Genomic DNA, 15252 nt, shown 5'->3' with positions numbered 1-15252 from the left:
GCCACCCTGAGCCATACGCTCCCCAACATCAAAAAGCTGAGGCACTGTTTGGATGGTTCCTTAACATCCTGTGTGGCCCCTTTGGTTTACTACTTCTTTCCCTGCCCCTGTAAAGTCCTACAGACAGGTTTCCAGCTCTGTGATTTGATAGCAAAGTAAATTTACTGTTGCAAGTATGCCCTTGGGATGATTTTTGTCATCTTGCCCACAAAAGTGAATGCTTTCAGTGTAGATGCATCTTAGGGATCTTGTTCTTAAGATTCGATGGGTCCCTCAGGCAGCACCCCACTCCCCGCCTCCTCCAAGGCCCAGGGGCTAGCGACCAGCTTGTCTGCTCACCAGGAAACCTTGATGTTGCAGGAAATTAAAAAGAGCTGCATCTTAGTTGCCCCCACCATCCCACAGTGGAAAGGTGAATCTCACAGCGAAACTCTACTTAATGAGCTCTCCCTTCAGTAAAGGGAACTTCCTTTGAAGTCCGCACCAGTCTACATGAGGCTACACGGGGTAGCCCTGCTCCCATCTGCCCGGAGTGTTACTGGGACCGTGCTTCCCCGTTTCCTGCAGTTATGTGCTTATAACCCGCCCTCTCCTTGCAGCTGAAGCCAGCGGGAACCGCATGTAGGGACCCCAGCAACGCCTGCGACCTCCCAGAGTTCTGCACGGGGGCCAGTCCTCACTGCCCAGCCAACGTGTACCTGCACGACGGGCACCCGTGCCAGGGGGTGGATGGCTACTGCTACAACGGCATCTGCCAGACCCACGAGCAGCAATGCGTCACCCTCTGGGGGCCAGGTACGTGGCCCCCACTAACCTGGGGGCTGAGGCTGCGAAACCTGCCCTCTGTTTCAGTAGCATCCCTCCCTGAGCGCACTGTCGAGAACCTTCCTTCTGTTGGGCTGAAGCGACAGGCTTTGTGGTGGGACCGGGGCCTGTGGGCACAGGGCACACAAAAGTGGGCACTGTCTGGAGCCCGCCCTGAGGCACAACAGAATGGTCTGGCCAGAGACATGTGAGTACCTTCCGTGTGCCCATGGGGAGACAGGGCCGAATCAGCCAGGACCGCTGCCCTCAGACGGCTTAACAGGGAGCCGGGCAGACAGGCAGCAGAACATCCCCGCCTGCAGCCCTAATTGTGTGCAAATCCTTATTGGTGCTCGAGTGACAGCCCCAGCTGCTGGCAGAGGGAGCCAGAGAGGACGTTGGTGCAGCTGGTGGGTGGGGGGCAGGGTGCCTGCCTCGGGAAGGCCAGAGCCGAGCTGATGTGTGAATCTGTAATGGGGAATGATGTTCAGATGGAAGGCCCAGCGTGGGAGGCCTGGACGCCAGAGGAAAAGCTCAGAGACAGGTGTTCAAGGGCCTTGAATGCCTTTTTGTTCTGAAAGCAGAGTGACAGAGGCATGTGTCCCAGAAAAAAAACACCCAGGAAGTGGCCTCTGTGTGGTTGGGTCCCTAAGAGATGGTTCATCACTTCCTGCCCGTGGGCCGCTGGACCTGGGCTTAGCCTGGTTTGCCTAACCTTCCCAGGACAGGACGCCTGAGGTGGAGAAAATGACCACAGCTTTACGGAAGGCAGAAGCTCAGACTCAGAGGCCAGAGGTCATTTCCCAAGGTCACGAGGCTGGGATTGTGACCAAGTCCAGCCGGAGTTCCCACACTAGGCCATCACCCCAAAGAGCCAGGCCTCAAACCCAAGTTCCACAGAAGATCTAGCATCAAACAGATGCTCAGAAGTGAAAGGAGGAAGGCCCCGTGCCCTGTGAGTCTCTGTCCTCTGCTGCCCCGTCTTCCGGGGCCAAAGACCCAGTCCTAGGCAGGGCGGCCCAGAGCAGGGGCTCGTCACCCCGGGGTTGGCCCCTTGTTCTTGCATCCAGGATCTAACAGTGAATCCCACAGTGGGTATTTTCCAAGACCGTGTCCCAACGATCTTGTCTTTCTTCTGCCCCTTCCCATTGGCTGCCGGGTAGCCTTGGTTCTGGCTAGAGGCCCCAGCTATGGCAAGGCCAGTGTGGTCAGCCAGGCCCAGGCAGGGGGCCAGGCCAGCTCGGGCTCTGTAGGGGAGAGAGAGCCAATGCAGGCCTCTGTCCGACTTTGATGGTAGAGTTTGGGGTTTAGGAGTGATGAGGGCAAGTGACAGTGACTGAACCTCAGAGGTTGGGCTTGAAGTGTGATGTGGAAGCAATGGCCCAAGTATGGAGGACAGAGCGGACATTGCTTAGGACTGGGGGCTCTCATGGAGCCCACTACCACCACCCTGCAACCAAGCCAGGGCTCCTGTGTGCGGGGGACTTTCTGAGGGAGAAGAGAGCGCAGCCCGGGTGCAGCAACAAGGGGTTCACCGTGCCTCCGTTTATCTCGTTCTCTGGAGAGTTCTCCCAAGGCCTCGGGCTTCCTGTTCAGTCACTAAGTCATGTCCGACTCTTTGCGACCCCATGGACTATAGCCCGCCAGGCTTCCCTGTCCTTCTCGATCTCGTCGAGTTTGCTCAAACTCATGTCCATCGAGTCGGTGATGCCATCCAACCATCTCATCCTTCTCCTCCTGCTCTCAGTCTTCCCCAGCATCAGGGGCTTTTCCAGTGAGTCAGCTGATGAACTCGGGCAGGTAGAAAGAGGAAGTGGTGGTACCTGGAGTCTTAGTGCTTGGGCTTTGGAACCTGACCAGCCCCCAGACCTCCTCCCCAGCTAGACAGGAGGGCCTCCAGGCAAGGTAGGAGTCACAGCTTCAAACGCTTCCCCATGGCAAGCGCAGAGGAGACACTCTGAATGGCTGAGTGACCGGACACCTTTTAGCTGAGTGGGGTCACTTTGGGTCAGCGCTGCTTCCCCAAGCCAAACCTTTGTGGCCCGAAGTGTCCCTAGTGGCCGTCCCTGCCCAGCCTCTCCCCAGACTCCGTAATCTCCCCGTCTTGAGTTACAGGGGACTTAGTTGCAACGTTCCCTTCCAAGGAGCACTCCGTGGCCAGAGCACACAGCACTCAGAGATGTTGGAGTGAAGCGTGGCCTTCGGTGCCCTGCTGACTTAGAGCGTCTGGCCCCGGCTCCAGGGTGAGCTCAGACGGAGCCCCACAGCTCTCTCAGCCCTGCCACTGAGTGACTCAGCTGGCTGCAGGCCTGTGATTCATGGTGACCGAGGCTGGTGTTCATTATCTCATCTGATTAGTCCTTCTTGAGCTGCCTGACCAGGGAGAGAGAGGCAGACAGGCAGACAGACTTGCAGGCGTGATTCACAGGCTGAGCTTCTCCAGAGCAGAAGCGGTAGGGAGTTACCTGCTTGGACCTGCCACGTCCTTGCGAGCAACAGTGGGGCCTGCCGCCCCAGGGTCCGGGCTGGCCCCTTCTCTCCCCTCCCACTCACCCTGGTGATGGAGGGGGCCCTTGCCCAGCAACGGCGGGCTTCCTCTGAGGGGCGTGGCACACAGACTACACATCTCTGACATCAGAAGCGCCCAGTTCCTGAAAACGACCAGCATGGGGACTAGGTTGGGGGAGTCCCCCAGGCGGGTGGCTTCTTGGGACCCATCTCTCTTGACCTTCTTAGTACTTGCAGTCATCACACTGACATCCTCAGGAGCATAGAGAACTTAGTGCCGGAAGCAGCAGTGGCTCCCTGTTGGTTCTTAAAAGGGCCTTCAACCACCTGCTTTGCTAATGAAGGGTGTTCCTTTCCTTATATCAGTGTGATGGCCTAGCTCTCCAGTTCACGGACACTGGGTACGCTTCCTGTGTCTGCTCTCACAGCGGTTTATGACACCACACATTTATCATCTTCTAGTTCCTGGGGTCAGAAGTCCTAATATGAAGATGTTGGCAGGGCAGTGTTACCTTTGGAGACTCTGGGGGAGCATCTGTTTGCTGGCCTTTTCCAACTTTGAGGGGCTGCCGGCGATTCTTGGCTCGTGGCTCCTTCACCCGCCTTCAAAGCCAGCAGAACAGAATCTCCAAATCTCTGTCTCTGTGACTTCCGCTTCTGTGGCCAGATCTCTGTCTCTGACTTAGATCCTCTGCATCCCTCTTACAAGGACCCTTGGGATTATATTCGGCCATCCAGGTTGCGCAGCATCATTTCCCATCTCGATTTCTTAATCACATCCTCAAAGTCTGTTCTGCCAAGTTAGGTCGCATAGTCACAGGGTTCAAGGATTAGGACATAGGCCCTCTTGGGGGTCCAGAGGCATTGAATGGACCACTTTCTAAAAGGGTGACCTTCAGCAAGTTGCTCAGCCTTCTCGTGCCTTGTGTGAAAATGGGGAGCGTAATACGCCTACTGCGTGGGTACTTGGCTGTCCTCTGCTGTAGCTTGTCTATTTCATGTCTATGAATATATCACATGTATATAGTACCGTGCAGTCCCTGGGGCTGTGGGGAGGGCCGTGATCTGGTGGGAAAAGAGGAGGGACTCGGGCTCAGCCTGGGGCAGGGTTGGAGGGGGTTGTGGTTAGAGCAGGAAGGAGCCTAAACAAGGTTGCCCTGGAGCAGTCATTGCCAGGGTAGGAGAGGAAGGGATTTCCTGTGTCCGGAACAGCAGGGGCCAAGGTGCATAGGAACAGGGGCCCATCCCAGGGGAACCGCAGGCTCTTCTGCTTGCCCAGAGCTTGGACTGTGACTTGGAGAACAGAGAGCCGTGTCTACCACTGCATACACTCATCTGATAGCTATTCAACCATGTCCTGCTCTTGTGAGTTACCGACCAAGAGCCCTGGTTCTGCCAGAGGGACACACTTCCACAGCCCCAGTGCACTCTCGCCTGGGACCTGCAGTAGAGTCAGGATGTGACCGTCACAGTTCCCAGGGGCAGAGGTCACTTCCTCAGCCAGGTCCCAGCCAGCTAGATGCAGCAGGCAGAGAGCAGTATATTGCTGTGTTACTGCGGTCGGTATGCATTAACTTTTCATGATTCAGAAGAGGAAAACTTATTGTCAAGGATGCAATGAGTTCAGGATATAGTCTTTCATTTCCCAGCCTGTAGCAAATGCTCTGGGATTGGGACCATGTGTGCTTTGGGGTCACTTTCAACCCCTAGGAAGCCTAGTGACTCAGAAATCTAGGGTACTTGCTCTGCAGCCCCTGCCGCTGGCATCCAAGTAACCTGGCCAGCATCATCTGTTACATTCAGGAAGTCATCAGTTACTCCCCAGATCTGGCTACCCAAACACTGGCCAGCGGAAGCCCTTCCTCCCAACTAACTAATTCCCTTTTGAGAGGGACGTTTCTCAATCCAGCCTTATATTTCAATAAAATAATCCTGCTTCCAAATCTTTCTACAAACAAAATGATAGAAAATTCAAAACATATGCCTGCAACTCCTAACTAGCAAAGTAATAGAGTTTTAGAATACTTTTTGTGAGGGTTGTTCATCTGCTTGCTTTCCTGATGATTATTGTTGACGGTACCCTTGTCGGTTTGGAATTGACATTCTTACCCCCACTGATGCTTCTCCCACAGATCTTGAATCTCAGGACTTTATCAGTTAATGTCAAACACGTAAATGTTACCTGCAGCTCAAATCAGACCTCGTATTTGGCCCTCTGTCCGCTTCAGGCTTAATAGCCACAAAGACTTTCTGTCAATGCGACGTGACCTTAAACATTTCCTTCTGAAATACAGCTGGATATGTTTCTTCAGGCAGAAAATTTACTTTTGCCAATGTTGTTTATCTGAACCACTAGCATGATAACTGAAAACGTTACTTGGAAATTAATCTTGCAGATAACTGTGTGTCTAGAGCCGCAAACAATCTGCATCAAGGAAATCCTGAAATTATCTGAGTTTTATCTATTTTATCACTCACCAGAAAATAGCGTCACCTGATTGATGTGGTGTGAGCTGGTCAGACAATTTTTACGGGCCGGTGCCTTTGCAGTGTTTATCTGCAAGGCTGGTTTATTTTTACTTTTTAAATTTATTTTATTTTTGGCTGTGCTGGATCTTCGTTGTTGTGCAGGCTCTTCCCTAGTTGCTGCGAGCGGGGCGGCTGTGTGGTTGCTGTGCTCGGGTTTCTCATTGTGGGGGCTTCTCTTGTAGCAGAGCGTGGGCTCCAGGGCACACGGGCTTCAGTATTGTGGCCAGTGTGTCCAGGAACTGTGGTCCCCGGGCTCTAGAGCACAAGCTCAGTGGTTGTGATGCACAGGCTTAGTTGTTCCGTGGCTTGCAGGATCTTCCCAGACCAGGAATGGAACCTGTGTCTCCCGCACTGGCAGGTAAATTCTTTACCATGGCACCACCAGGGAAGCCCAGCAAGGCTTGTTTAAATGAGTTTCTTTATGACAACATACCTAGGATAGTACGTTTACAAACATCCACAGCATCAGGCTACAGATGGGAAGAAGAGTGATCTTTGCCAAGAGTCATAGTGTTTAGGAGGCAGGAAAGTCTCTTTTGTGTTCCGTTGTGCAAGAAGGAAATGACAGAATGTATTTGCTGGGGCTCTGTTTCTCCACAGACATAAAGGTCAGTGTGGAGAAGAGAAGCAGGGAGGCCTGGGAGAAGGACAAGCAGACTGCGGTCACTTGTGAAGATGCCTTTGTGGACGTTAGCAACAGGGGCAGGGATGTTAGTGACGGAGGAGGACCCAACGCAACTGAATTGGGGACCTGTATTTTCATAACAGAGTCATTTTAAGGAGATGTTGCTGTTTAGTAGCTAAGTCATATCCGACTCTTTTGCGACCCTATGGACCATGGTCCACCACCAGGCTCCTCTGTCCAAGGGATTTCCCAGGCAAGAATACTGGAGTGGGTTGCCATTTCCTTCTCCAGGGGATCTTCCCAACCCAGGGATCAAACCCACATTGGCAGGCAGATTCTTTACCCCTGAGCCGCAAGGGAAAACCCTAAAGAAAGATTAGATCACATAAATTGTGGGCTCAATACAAGATGCCATCATCTCTCTTTCAAAAGACATAATGACATTGGAAACTTGCAAATCACAAGTTATATCACTCTGAAGATAAAGCTGGTAATTAAACTCCATCACTTCTTCTAAAATGATAAAATACAGGATGGTGTCAAAAATCCCTCTGAAAGGCTAAATTTCATCTTTTGATAATAGCAGAACATCTAAGTGTTCCATTATTAAAAATTCAAAGGCTGTAAATTGATGCAATATAGTAGTGATAAGAAAACCTGCCACTTTTTTTCATGAGACAGATATGAACTCTCCTGTCTTCATGAAGACAGACATCTTTACGTGCAGCAACTTTGGAGTCAGATCTGTACCTTTATAACATCTTTCTAGCAGATAGAAGTCATTTACACGTGGTAAATTATTGACCCTTCTGTCTCTAAGATAAGCGCCAGCTGGCTGGTTCCACACTCTTGACTGTCCTTCCTGGTGTCTGTAGGTCCTGATGGTCAGGGTGCTCAGGAAGCTATTCTTGGTCTGCACCTTCCAGTCTGTTTCCTTTAATGCTGCTTTTCTCAATTGTAGGAGCTGTGTCTGCTCCCAAGATCAGCGTGGAGCCCCCTTTCTGGTTTTCTTGCTTATAGAATTTTTTTTTTTTAATATGTCTAAATGTTGAGGAAATGACAGTTTTCCTTTCCAGGAAGTAAAAATGTCTTTTTGTGACTTTATATCTTCTTTCCTCTTAAGTGAAAAGGATGAAAGTGGAAATCACTCAGTCGTGTCTGACTCTGTGACCCTGTGGACTATACAGTCCATGTGTTTCTCCAGGCCAGAATACTGGAGTTGGGAAGCCTTTCCCTTCTCCAGGGGATTTTCCCAGCCCAGGTATCGAATCCAGGTCTCCTGCATTGCAGGCAGATTCTTTACCAACTGAGCTATGAGGAAAGCCAGAATGGTAATACTTCATTCGATGTAAATGAATAAGTGAAGACCCAGACAAGGCAGACCAGAAAACTGTGTTTATTTACCCAAGATGCTTTGTTTTGTGGGAACCACAACTGACTTCCTACAGGCAGGTAGGTAGAGACAGGATGTGCTTTCCCTGAATTGCATTCCCTCTGGTTTTCACTCATTCATTCTTGGGACACACCTGCTCTGTGCGGGCCCGAGGAACCTTTTCAGTCCACAGCGGGGTTTACGGTGAGACCAGTGCCTCCAAACATTACAAGAGGCAAATGTGATGGATGGAAGGTGAGGACAGCCTTCCAGGGTGAATGAGAGCAGGGGGTCCCCAGGCTCAAGGGAGAGTGGTAATGGGGGAGACCCTGAAGGACACAGCCAACGGTCCAGGAGCAAAGCAGCCCAGACCCCTCGTCCAGCCAGCTCCAGCAGTCAGGTTCCAAGGAAGATGCAGATGTACTGGCTTTGGTCCTGTATCCATCCCTGACCTACACTTATTACTGGTGACATGGAGCAGTCTCAGGGGCCAGACTTGAATCTCATGCCCATCCTTTTGGCATTGATTGGGAAAGTTAGCCCCACTTGAACCATAAAAAGTGGATTTTCCATAAGAAAAGGGGTTTGCGTTCCTACAAAAAGGGATATGAGAGAGGTATTAGACCAAACAAACAATTGCAGAAGTCTCGTTTTCTGTAAGTCGTTTTCACAGATCTCCATGGTTGCTCCAAACCAGTGGAGGAAACCGCTCCCCACCACACAAGAGGTGGGACTGAGCAGTTCCCACCTCTAGCTGGGGGCATGCTGGCCTCAGGAGGTGGCCCCAAACTTTGTGTGACACTGTCCTACAGCCTGAGATGGGAGGTGAAACCGCAATAGAGTATGCTGTGATCTGGATCAAGTCTCAGCTGCTTAGATACTTTTTCATTTAAGTTTCATTTATTAAACTCTTTCATCTTTATTTTCTTTTTGAGCTTTTTATTTTGTGTTGGGGTGCATCCGACTAACAATGTTGTGATCACTTCATGTGAACAGCTAGGGGGTTCAGACACACATACACAGGGGTCCATTTCCCCCAGACCCCCCCCCCCGCTCCCGGGCTGCCTCGTAACACTGAGTTAGAGCTTCTGTCCTATACAGTAGGTCCTTGTTGGTTATCCGTTTTAAATACAGCAGTGTGTACACGCCCACCCCAAACTCCCTAGCTGTCCTTGCCCTTGGCAACCATCATCTTGTTCTCCTGAGCTTGTGAATCTCTTTCTGGTTTGCCAGTAAGTTCATTTGTATCATTTCTTTTTAGATTCCACATGGAAGGGATGTCACATGATATTTCTCCTTCTTTGTAAACCCCCTTGTCTTTAAGCATCCATGTTTCTCAGGCAAGGCTTCTCATCCCAACGTGGAGACTTCAGGGTAAGAAGTGTTAGTCACCTGGATGGAACCAGCGTGGTAAATAGTGTTCTGCCCCACCCTCCTCTGACCTCTGTCACTCCCCTCCCCCCATCCCCCGCTCCATTGAAACAGCAGCAGTTTCAGAGTATTGATGAGATAAAAGTTGAATATTTTCAATCCCTAAATGCTTGAGGATGCTGATGCAAAAGTTCTTGTCCATCGAGTTTGACCACGAATTACCCATCAGAGTGTCCTTGCCCTTAATCCTCCAGATGAAAAACTTGGAGGATATGACCAAGGATCAGGTGTGCATTCTAGTCTCTGACTTCACAGAGAGATCGCTCTATCCCCAGGTGTCTGTAGCCAATGAAATCATGACCGGCTACGCATCCAGACTGAGCTTCCTTTGGCACGGTGTGGCCGACAGCGTCAGTGCTGGGCCCACTGTTGGCTCGCCCACCGATGCGTCAGCAGCGAGGCGTCTCGTCTCCTGCTCCCTTGAGTTCTGGAGAAGAGCTGAGATGAGAAAACCTCCTGGAAATGGACAGCGACTGGATTCTTGCAAGAGCCAAAAAATTAACCTTTGGAAGTCTGCGTTGTTGGAGCCACTGGGCAAGTTCATCCCAGAGCGGAATAGACTTTACAGGTCAAACCCCATCCGCCTTTGTTTCTTTGGTTTTGGCCATGCTGGGTCTTCGTTTTTGTGCAGGCTTTTCTGGAGTTGCTGTGCTCGGGCTTCTCATTGTGGTGGCTTCTCTCATAGCCGAGCGTGGGCTCCAGGGCACACGGGCTTCAGTATGCCGGCAAGTGCGCTCGGGAATTGTGGGCCCCAGGCTCTAGAGCACAAGCTCAGGGGTTGTGATGCACGGACTTAGTTGTTCCATGGCACACGGGATCTTCCCAGACCAGGAATGGCTTCTACTGCCTGCCATGTCCAGCACAATACCTGACAGTGGGGTGTCCAACAAATGGCATGTTGGGGATCCAAAGTGTCCCCATTCATTTAAACTGTGTCTGTTGGTTTAATGGCAAGGAAAGGAATTCCCAGGGAAGATGCTCTGTGTTCCCAGGGTTCAATGGAATGAAAGGAAATCAAACTCAAGTGTCTTTGCTTGAGGCAGCAACCTGTGTGCTGATGTGAGCTTCTGGAGGAGCAGCCCAGGCTGGCTGGGGCAGCGCCCAGAAAGAGCACAGGACTCGGGGCAGCGGGAACCCCACTCACCGAAACAAGAGAAGAGGAGTTGGGTGGAGGGAAGCTGAGATCCCTGTGCTGTGCTCAGTCATGTCTGACTCTTTGCAGCCCCATGGACTGTAGCCCGCCAGGCTCCTCTGTCCATAGGATTCTCCAGGCAAGAGTACTGGAGTGAGTTGCCATTTCCTCCTCCAGGGATCTTCCCGGCCCAGGGGTCCAGTCTGCATCTCCTGCACCCCTTGCTTTGCAGGCCGATTCTTGACCACCGAGCCATCCTGGTATCGACTTTAAAAATGCTCCCAACCTAGAAGTTGAGAACTATGCTTTATTCACTGGGAATTTTTAGGACTTTCAAGCCTGGGAGGCAGCATCTCAAGTAACCCTGAGAAAACTGCTCTGAGGAGGTGAGGAGGGGCATCCGGGTTATACAGAAGATTTTCAACCAAGGGCAGGTAGTCTGAGCATCACAAGATCATTGCTACTTGAAGGAAAGCCAGAATCTCGAGTGGAGGGATTTCGTGCTCTTCTATGTACGGGAACATGAAAGAGGACGGACTCGCTGAAATCATTCCTTGGATATGCACCTCAGCTATCTGGGGAGGATGAGATGGTTGGATGGCATCACTGACTCAGTGGACATGAGTTTGAGTAAGCTCCGGGAGTTGGTAATGGACAGGGAAGCCTGGCGTGCTGTAGTCCACGAGGTCACAAAGAGTCAGACACGAATGAGCGACTGACCTCAACTACCTGGGGCCAGCATCCTGTATTTTTACATCCTGAGTGTCCTTAGGGCTCAGCAGCTCACCATCAGCAGCAGGTGCAGTTACTGGTGACTGGGACATCCTTTGTTTACTGACATGGTAAGAAATGTCCCATTTCTCACTGAGCTATGACTGTACTTTTATTTAACATGCAAAGTATGTACAAAACCTCCCAAAATTTCCATCAAGGAGATTCTCTTTCTTCCCTCTCGTTTCCGAAGATGGGGCCAGGAGTTACTCACCCAATCATTCAATGGTCTCCACTGGCTTCCTGTGATGTGCTAGACCCTGGGGATGACCCTCTAGGAAGGAAACAGGCGTGAAGCCCCTACCAACACCATTCTGAACTGTTTTTTGCAACATTACAAATGTAGGGAGGGTTGCAAACGAGGTCAGCTCCAAGGACCTCGCCTCCCTTCACGTGCTCTGCCGTCCTTAATGTCCGGTGTCAAGCCATCTTCTTCGCCATGACTGGTGGCTGTCCTCAGTACAAACAGGCTTACTGAGAGCCTGGGGGTCTCACTGAACCTTCAGGGCAGGTGATGTCCCTGTCCTCATTGAACAAAGGGAACAGCGTCTCAGGAGTTCCCCGTGACATGACCGGGGTCTCCCGGTTTGTAGGGTTGACACCCATTTTCCAGCTCTGCAGCACAACCACTGACTGCAGAGATCAGACATGAAGAGGCCTTCCCGAAGAAATCAAGACTTGTTGTTTTCTTAGATCTCGTGAATGCACGAATATAAAACACAGTTTTCCCCAAAGATCAGTCATCAGAAAGGATGGTTTACTTACTGAACTCTTTTTAAAAATATTTATCGTATTGAAGTATAGTTGATTCACGGTCTCGTGTTAATCTCTGCTGTGCAGCGAAGCGATTGTACGTCTATCGACATTCTTTTCATCTTCTTTTGCATCATGATTTATGACAAGATATCAAATACAGTTCCCCGTGCTATACAGTAGGACCTGTTTTTTAATCCATTCTATCTGTAATCGTTGGCATAGGCTAATCCCAGACTCCCAATCCATCCCTCCCCCGCCACACTCCTCCCCGCCGGGTGATCACAAGTCTGTTCTCTCTGCCTGTGAGTCTGTTCCTCTTTCAAAGGGAAGTTCATTTGTGGCATATTTTAGACGTCACACGTAAGTGGCGTCACATGGTATTTGCCTTTCTCTTTCTGACTTCATTTAGAATGATCATCTCTGGGGCCCACCCACGTTGTTGCAAGTGGCATGACTTCATTCTTTCCTCTGGCTGAGTACTCCTGACCTCTTAATCTCTCAGTCATATCTTGAATCTCACAGTCCAGCTGGGCATCTACGTTGGGTATGGGTGTCATGAATCATTGCTGGTTTAGGAGGTTCATTGAGGTCAACTGACAACACAGGTTTAAGAAAAGACAAGCCCACATTTATCACGTGTTTAATTACTATTCCCAAGATGTGACTTCCTGCTTCTACTTTTTTTATTCTGGTAAAGGAACTTTAAAAAGCAACAGAATGGATAATTAGGTGGTGGAGAGCCTAAATACACACCCACTGAGCAAACGGAAAAAGTAAAATCGGAAGACTCACTGTTGGGTGAGTGGTCACTTGTGCCTAAAAATAAGATTTCCCGTGACAGAAACACAACAGAATAGAACGGATCAGCATCAAAATAAACTGCAAATGAAAGGGATGTGCTGTGGGAAACAGAAAGACTTTTTAAACCATTTTATGGAGCTTTGATTGACATACAAAAAGCTGTGCGTATTTAGTGTGTACACCTCGATGGGTTTGGAGAGAAGCATACACTTTTGAAATCACGCCCACAATCCATGCCGTAAACATATCCATCACCTCTAAACTATTCCTCCCACCTTCTAAATTTACTTTTATGTGTATATGTGTATGTGATGGGAACACTGAACAGATAAGATTTACCCTCTTAGAAAAATGTTAAATAAACAATACAGTATTGGTAACTAGAGTTACTATGCTGCACAGTCAGCCTCTAGAATGAATTCATTTTGTGTAACTGAAACTTTGTACGCTTGGACTAATAATACCCACCTCTTGCCTGCTCCCTGCAGCCCCTGGCAATGACCTTTTTACCCTCTATGTCTACGGTTTCAACTTTGTTAGATTCTGTGATCAAGTAGTATTTGTCTTCCTGTATCTGGCTTATTTCCCTCAGCATAATGTCCTCCAGGTTCATCCATATTGTCACAAATGGCAGAGTTTCCTTCTTTTCAAAGCCTGAGTAGTATTCACTTATTATATATATATATTCGGGGTTTCCCCAGTGGCTCAGTGGTAAAGAATCTGACTGCAATGCAGGAGCCACAGGAGACACAGGTTCAATCCCTGGGTGAGGAAGATCCCCTGGAGAATGGAATGACTACCCACTCCATCCAGTATTCTTGCCTGGAAAATTCCATGGAGAGAGGAGTCTGGTGGGCTACAGTCCATGGGGTCGCAAAGAGTCAGACATGACTGAGTGACTAATTTGTGTCCAGTTTAGGTAAATGCCTTTGGGAGGCCTCTCTCTAATTTCCTCCCCCCACCCAGAAAACGGAGAATGGGAAAATGAGAGGTCCGGGATGGGGTGGCTCAGTGCAGAGATCACCTGCTGAACCCATGACTGGTCTCAGCTGCTACACGGGCTTTGTTTCATTTGTCTGCCTGTTTGTTTGTTGTTTGTTTTAATGGGATGCTGAATATGTCTGATGAGGAATTAGGTTGAAGAAAGATGGACTTTTTAGTAATAAGAACAGCATCTGATCCCTGGGAGAAGGGGAGCATTGCCCATCACGACATGGTCATCTTGGAAGGTGATGGAGCCTCCCCAGAGCAGGATAGAGAGAAGGGCAAGAGGCAAAACTGGGCTCTGGGAAGTTTGCATCCTGGCAGACGTGAGAGGAAGTGCCCAGATAGGACACCCATATGGAAAGGAAGGCAGGCCCAGGACACAGCACAGGGCTCACTCTGAAGGACAGGGAACGTTTGTCTGAATTTCTCACGTAGTCCTCAGCAGATGCCACCATGCAGAGCGTTCTAGAGCCCTACGGAGCTCCAGCAACGCAAACCCCAGGTACATGTTCTCGTTTTCCTTGGCCGGAAGATGTGCTAAAAAGGACCATTTCCTGAGCTCTCTGGCTCCCACATCCCCCTCCGCTGGGCACTGTCCTGCTGTGTGAAAGGACTGGGAGGCTTTACGTCTCATGCCCTCTGAGGGCAGTCTCTGCCTGACCAACATAGGCATTCATCGAAGCCGGTGCTTGCTCTGACAGGGAGCTTTGTGAGGCTGCAAATGGGGCATGCGATCCCTGCCTTGCACATTCTCTCTCTTACTGTCTGCCTCTCTCATTGCTTCTTCTCATTAGTCATCATTATTCTGTGGAGTCTGCTTTAGCTTGCGTTTTTTGGCCGAGTTGTGTGGGAGTTGTTCAAGAAATCAAGCCTCCCTGCTTGACCGCAGCCAGCCAGTCAGCATCTTGGTGTGGGGTCGGGTCTGGTCCCAGAGCCGGACCTCACCTCCTGAGAGGTTGCACATGTCATGGGCCTGCAGAGCAGCCCTCCAGAAGAAGGAGTTATGGAACGCAAGCTCTGCTGTGAGCTAAGCGGGCTCAGGCATCAGCCAAGATGCCAGGTGAGACTTCTCAGGACACTGGAGCCCATTTCCCTTTATAAAGTCAGGCGGTGGTTTCGTTTACCAAGTCGTGTGCGACCCTTGCGACCCCATGGACTGTAACCTGCCAGGCTCCTCTGGCCATGGGATTTCCCAGGCAAGAATACTGGAGTGGGTTGCCATTTCCTCCTTCAGGGGGATCTTCCTAACCCAGGGATCAAACCCAAGCCTCCTGGTCTGCAGGCAGATTCTTTACCGACTGAGCCACCAGTGCTGTTCAGAGAAGACTATCCCAAAAACTTGCAGGAGGTGAGAGTGCTGCTTTGCTTCTGTTTCAGGTGCTAAACCTGCCCCCGGGATCTGCTTTGAGAGAGTCAACTCCGCAGGTGACCCTTACGGCAACTGCGGCAAAGATTCCAAGAGCTCCTTTGCCAAGTGCGCGATGAGGTACAAGGGAAGGGTCTGTGTCCTGACTACACCATGCCTTTGAACTTCCC

General features: G+C 50.4%; 1 protein-coding gene across 2 annotated transcripts in view; it reads left to right on the top strand.

Annotated features, from left to right (window-relative positions):
• ADAM12 (ADAM metallopeptidase domain 12) overlaps window positions 1-15252 on the top strand; it is a 391246-nt gene that overhangs the window by 331349 nt on the left and 44645 nt on the right. For both annotated transcript variants that reach the window (XM_027960492.2, XM_027960491.2), the window contains exons 14-15: window positions 600-795; window positions 15094-15202. In XM_027960492.2, the coding sequence (XP_027816293.1) occupies window positions 600-795; window positions 15094-15202 (305 nt within the window). The remainder of the gene's footprint in view (window positions 1-599; window positions 796-15093; window positions 15203-15252) is intronic.

The sequence above is a fragment of the Ovis aries genome, chromosome 22, assembly GCF_016772045.2.
Source record: "Ovis aries strain OAR_USU_Benz2616 breed Rambouillet chromosome 22, ARS-UI_Ramb_v3.0, whole genome shotgun sequence".
Classification (NCBI taxonomy): Eukaryota; Metazoa; Chordata; class Mammalia; order Artiodactyla; family Bovidae; genus Ovis; species Ovis aries.
Note: the sequence above shows the minus strand (reverse complement) of the source record. Positions and strands in the feature narration are given on the sequence as shown.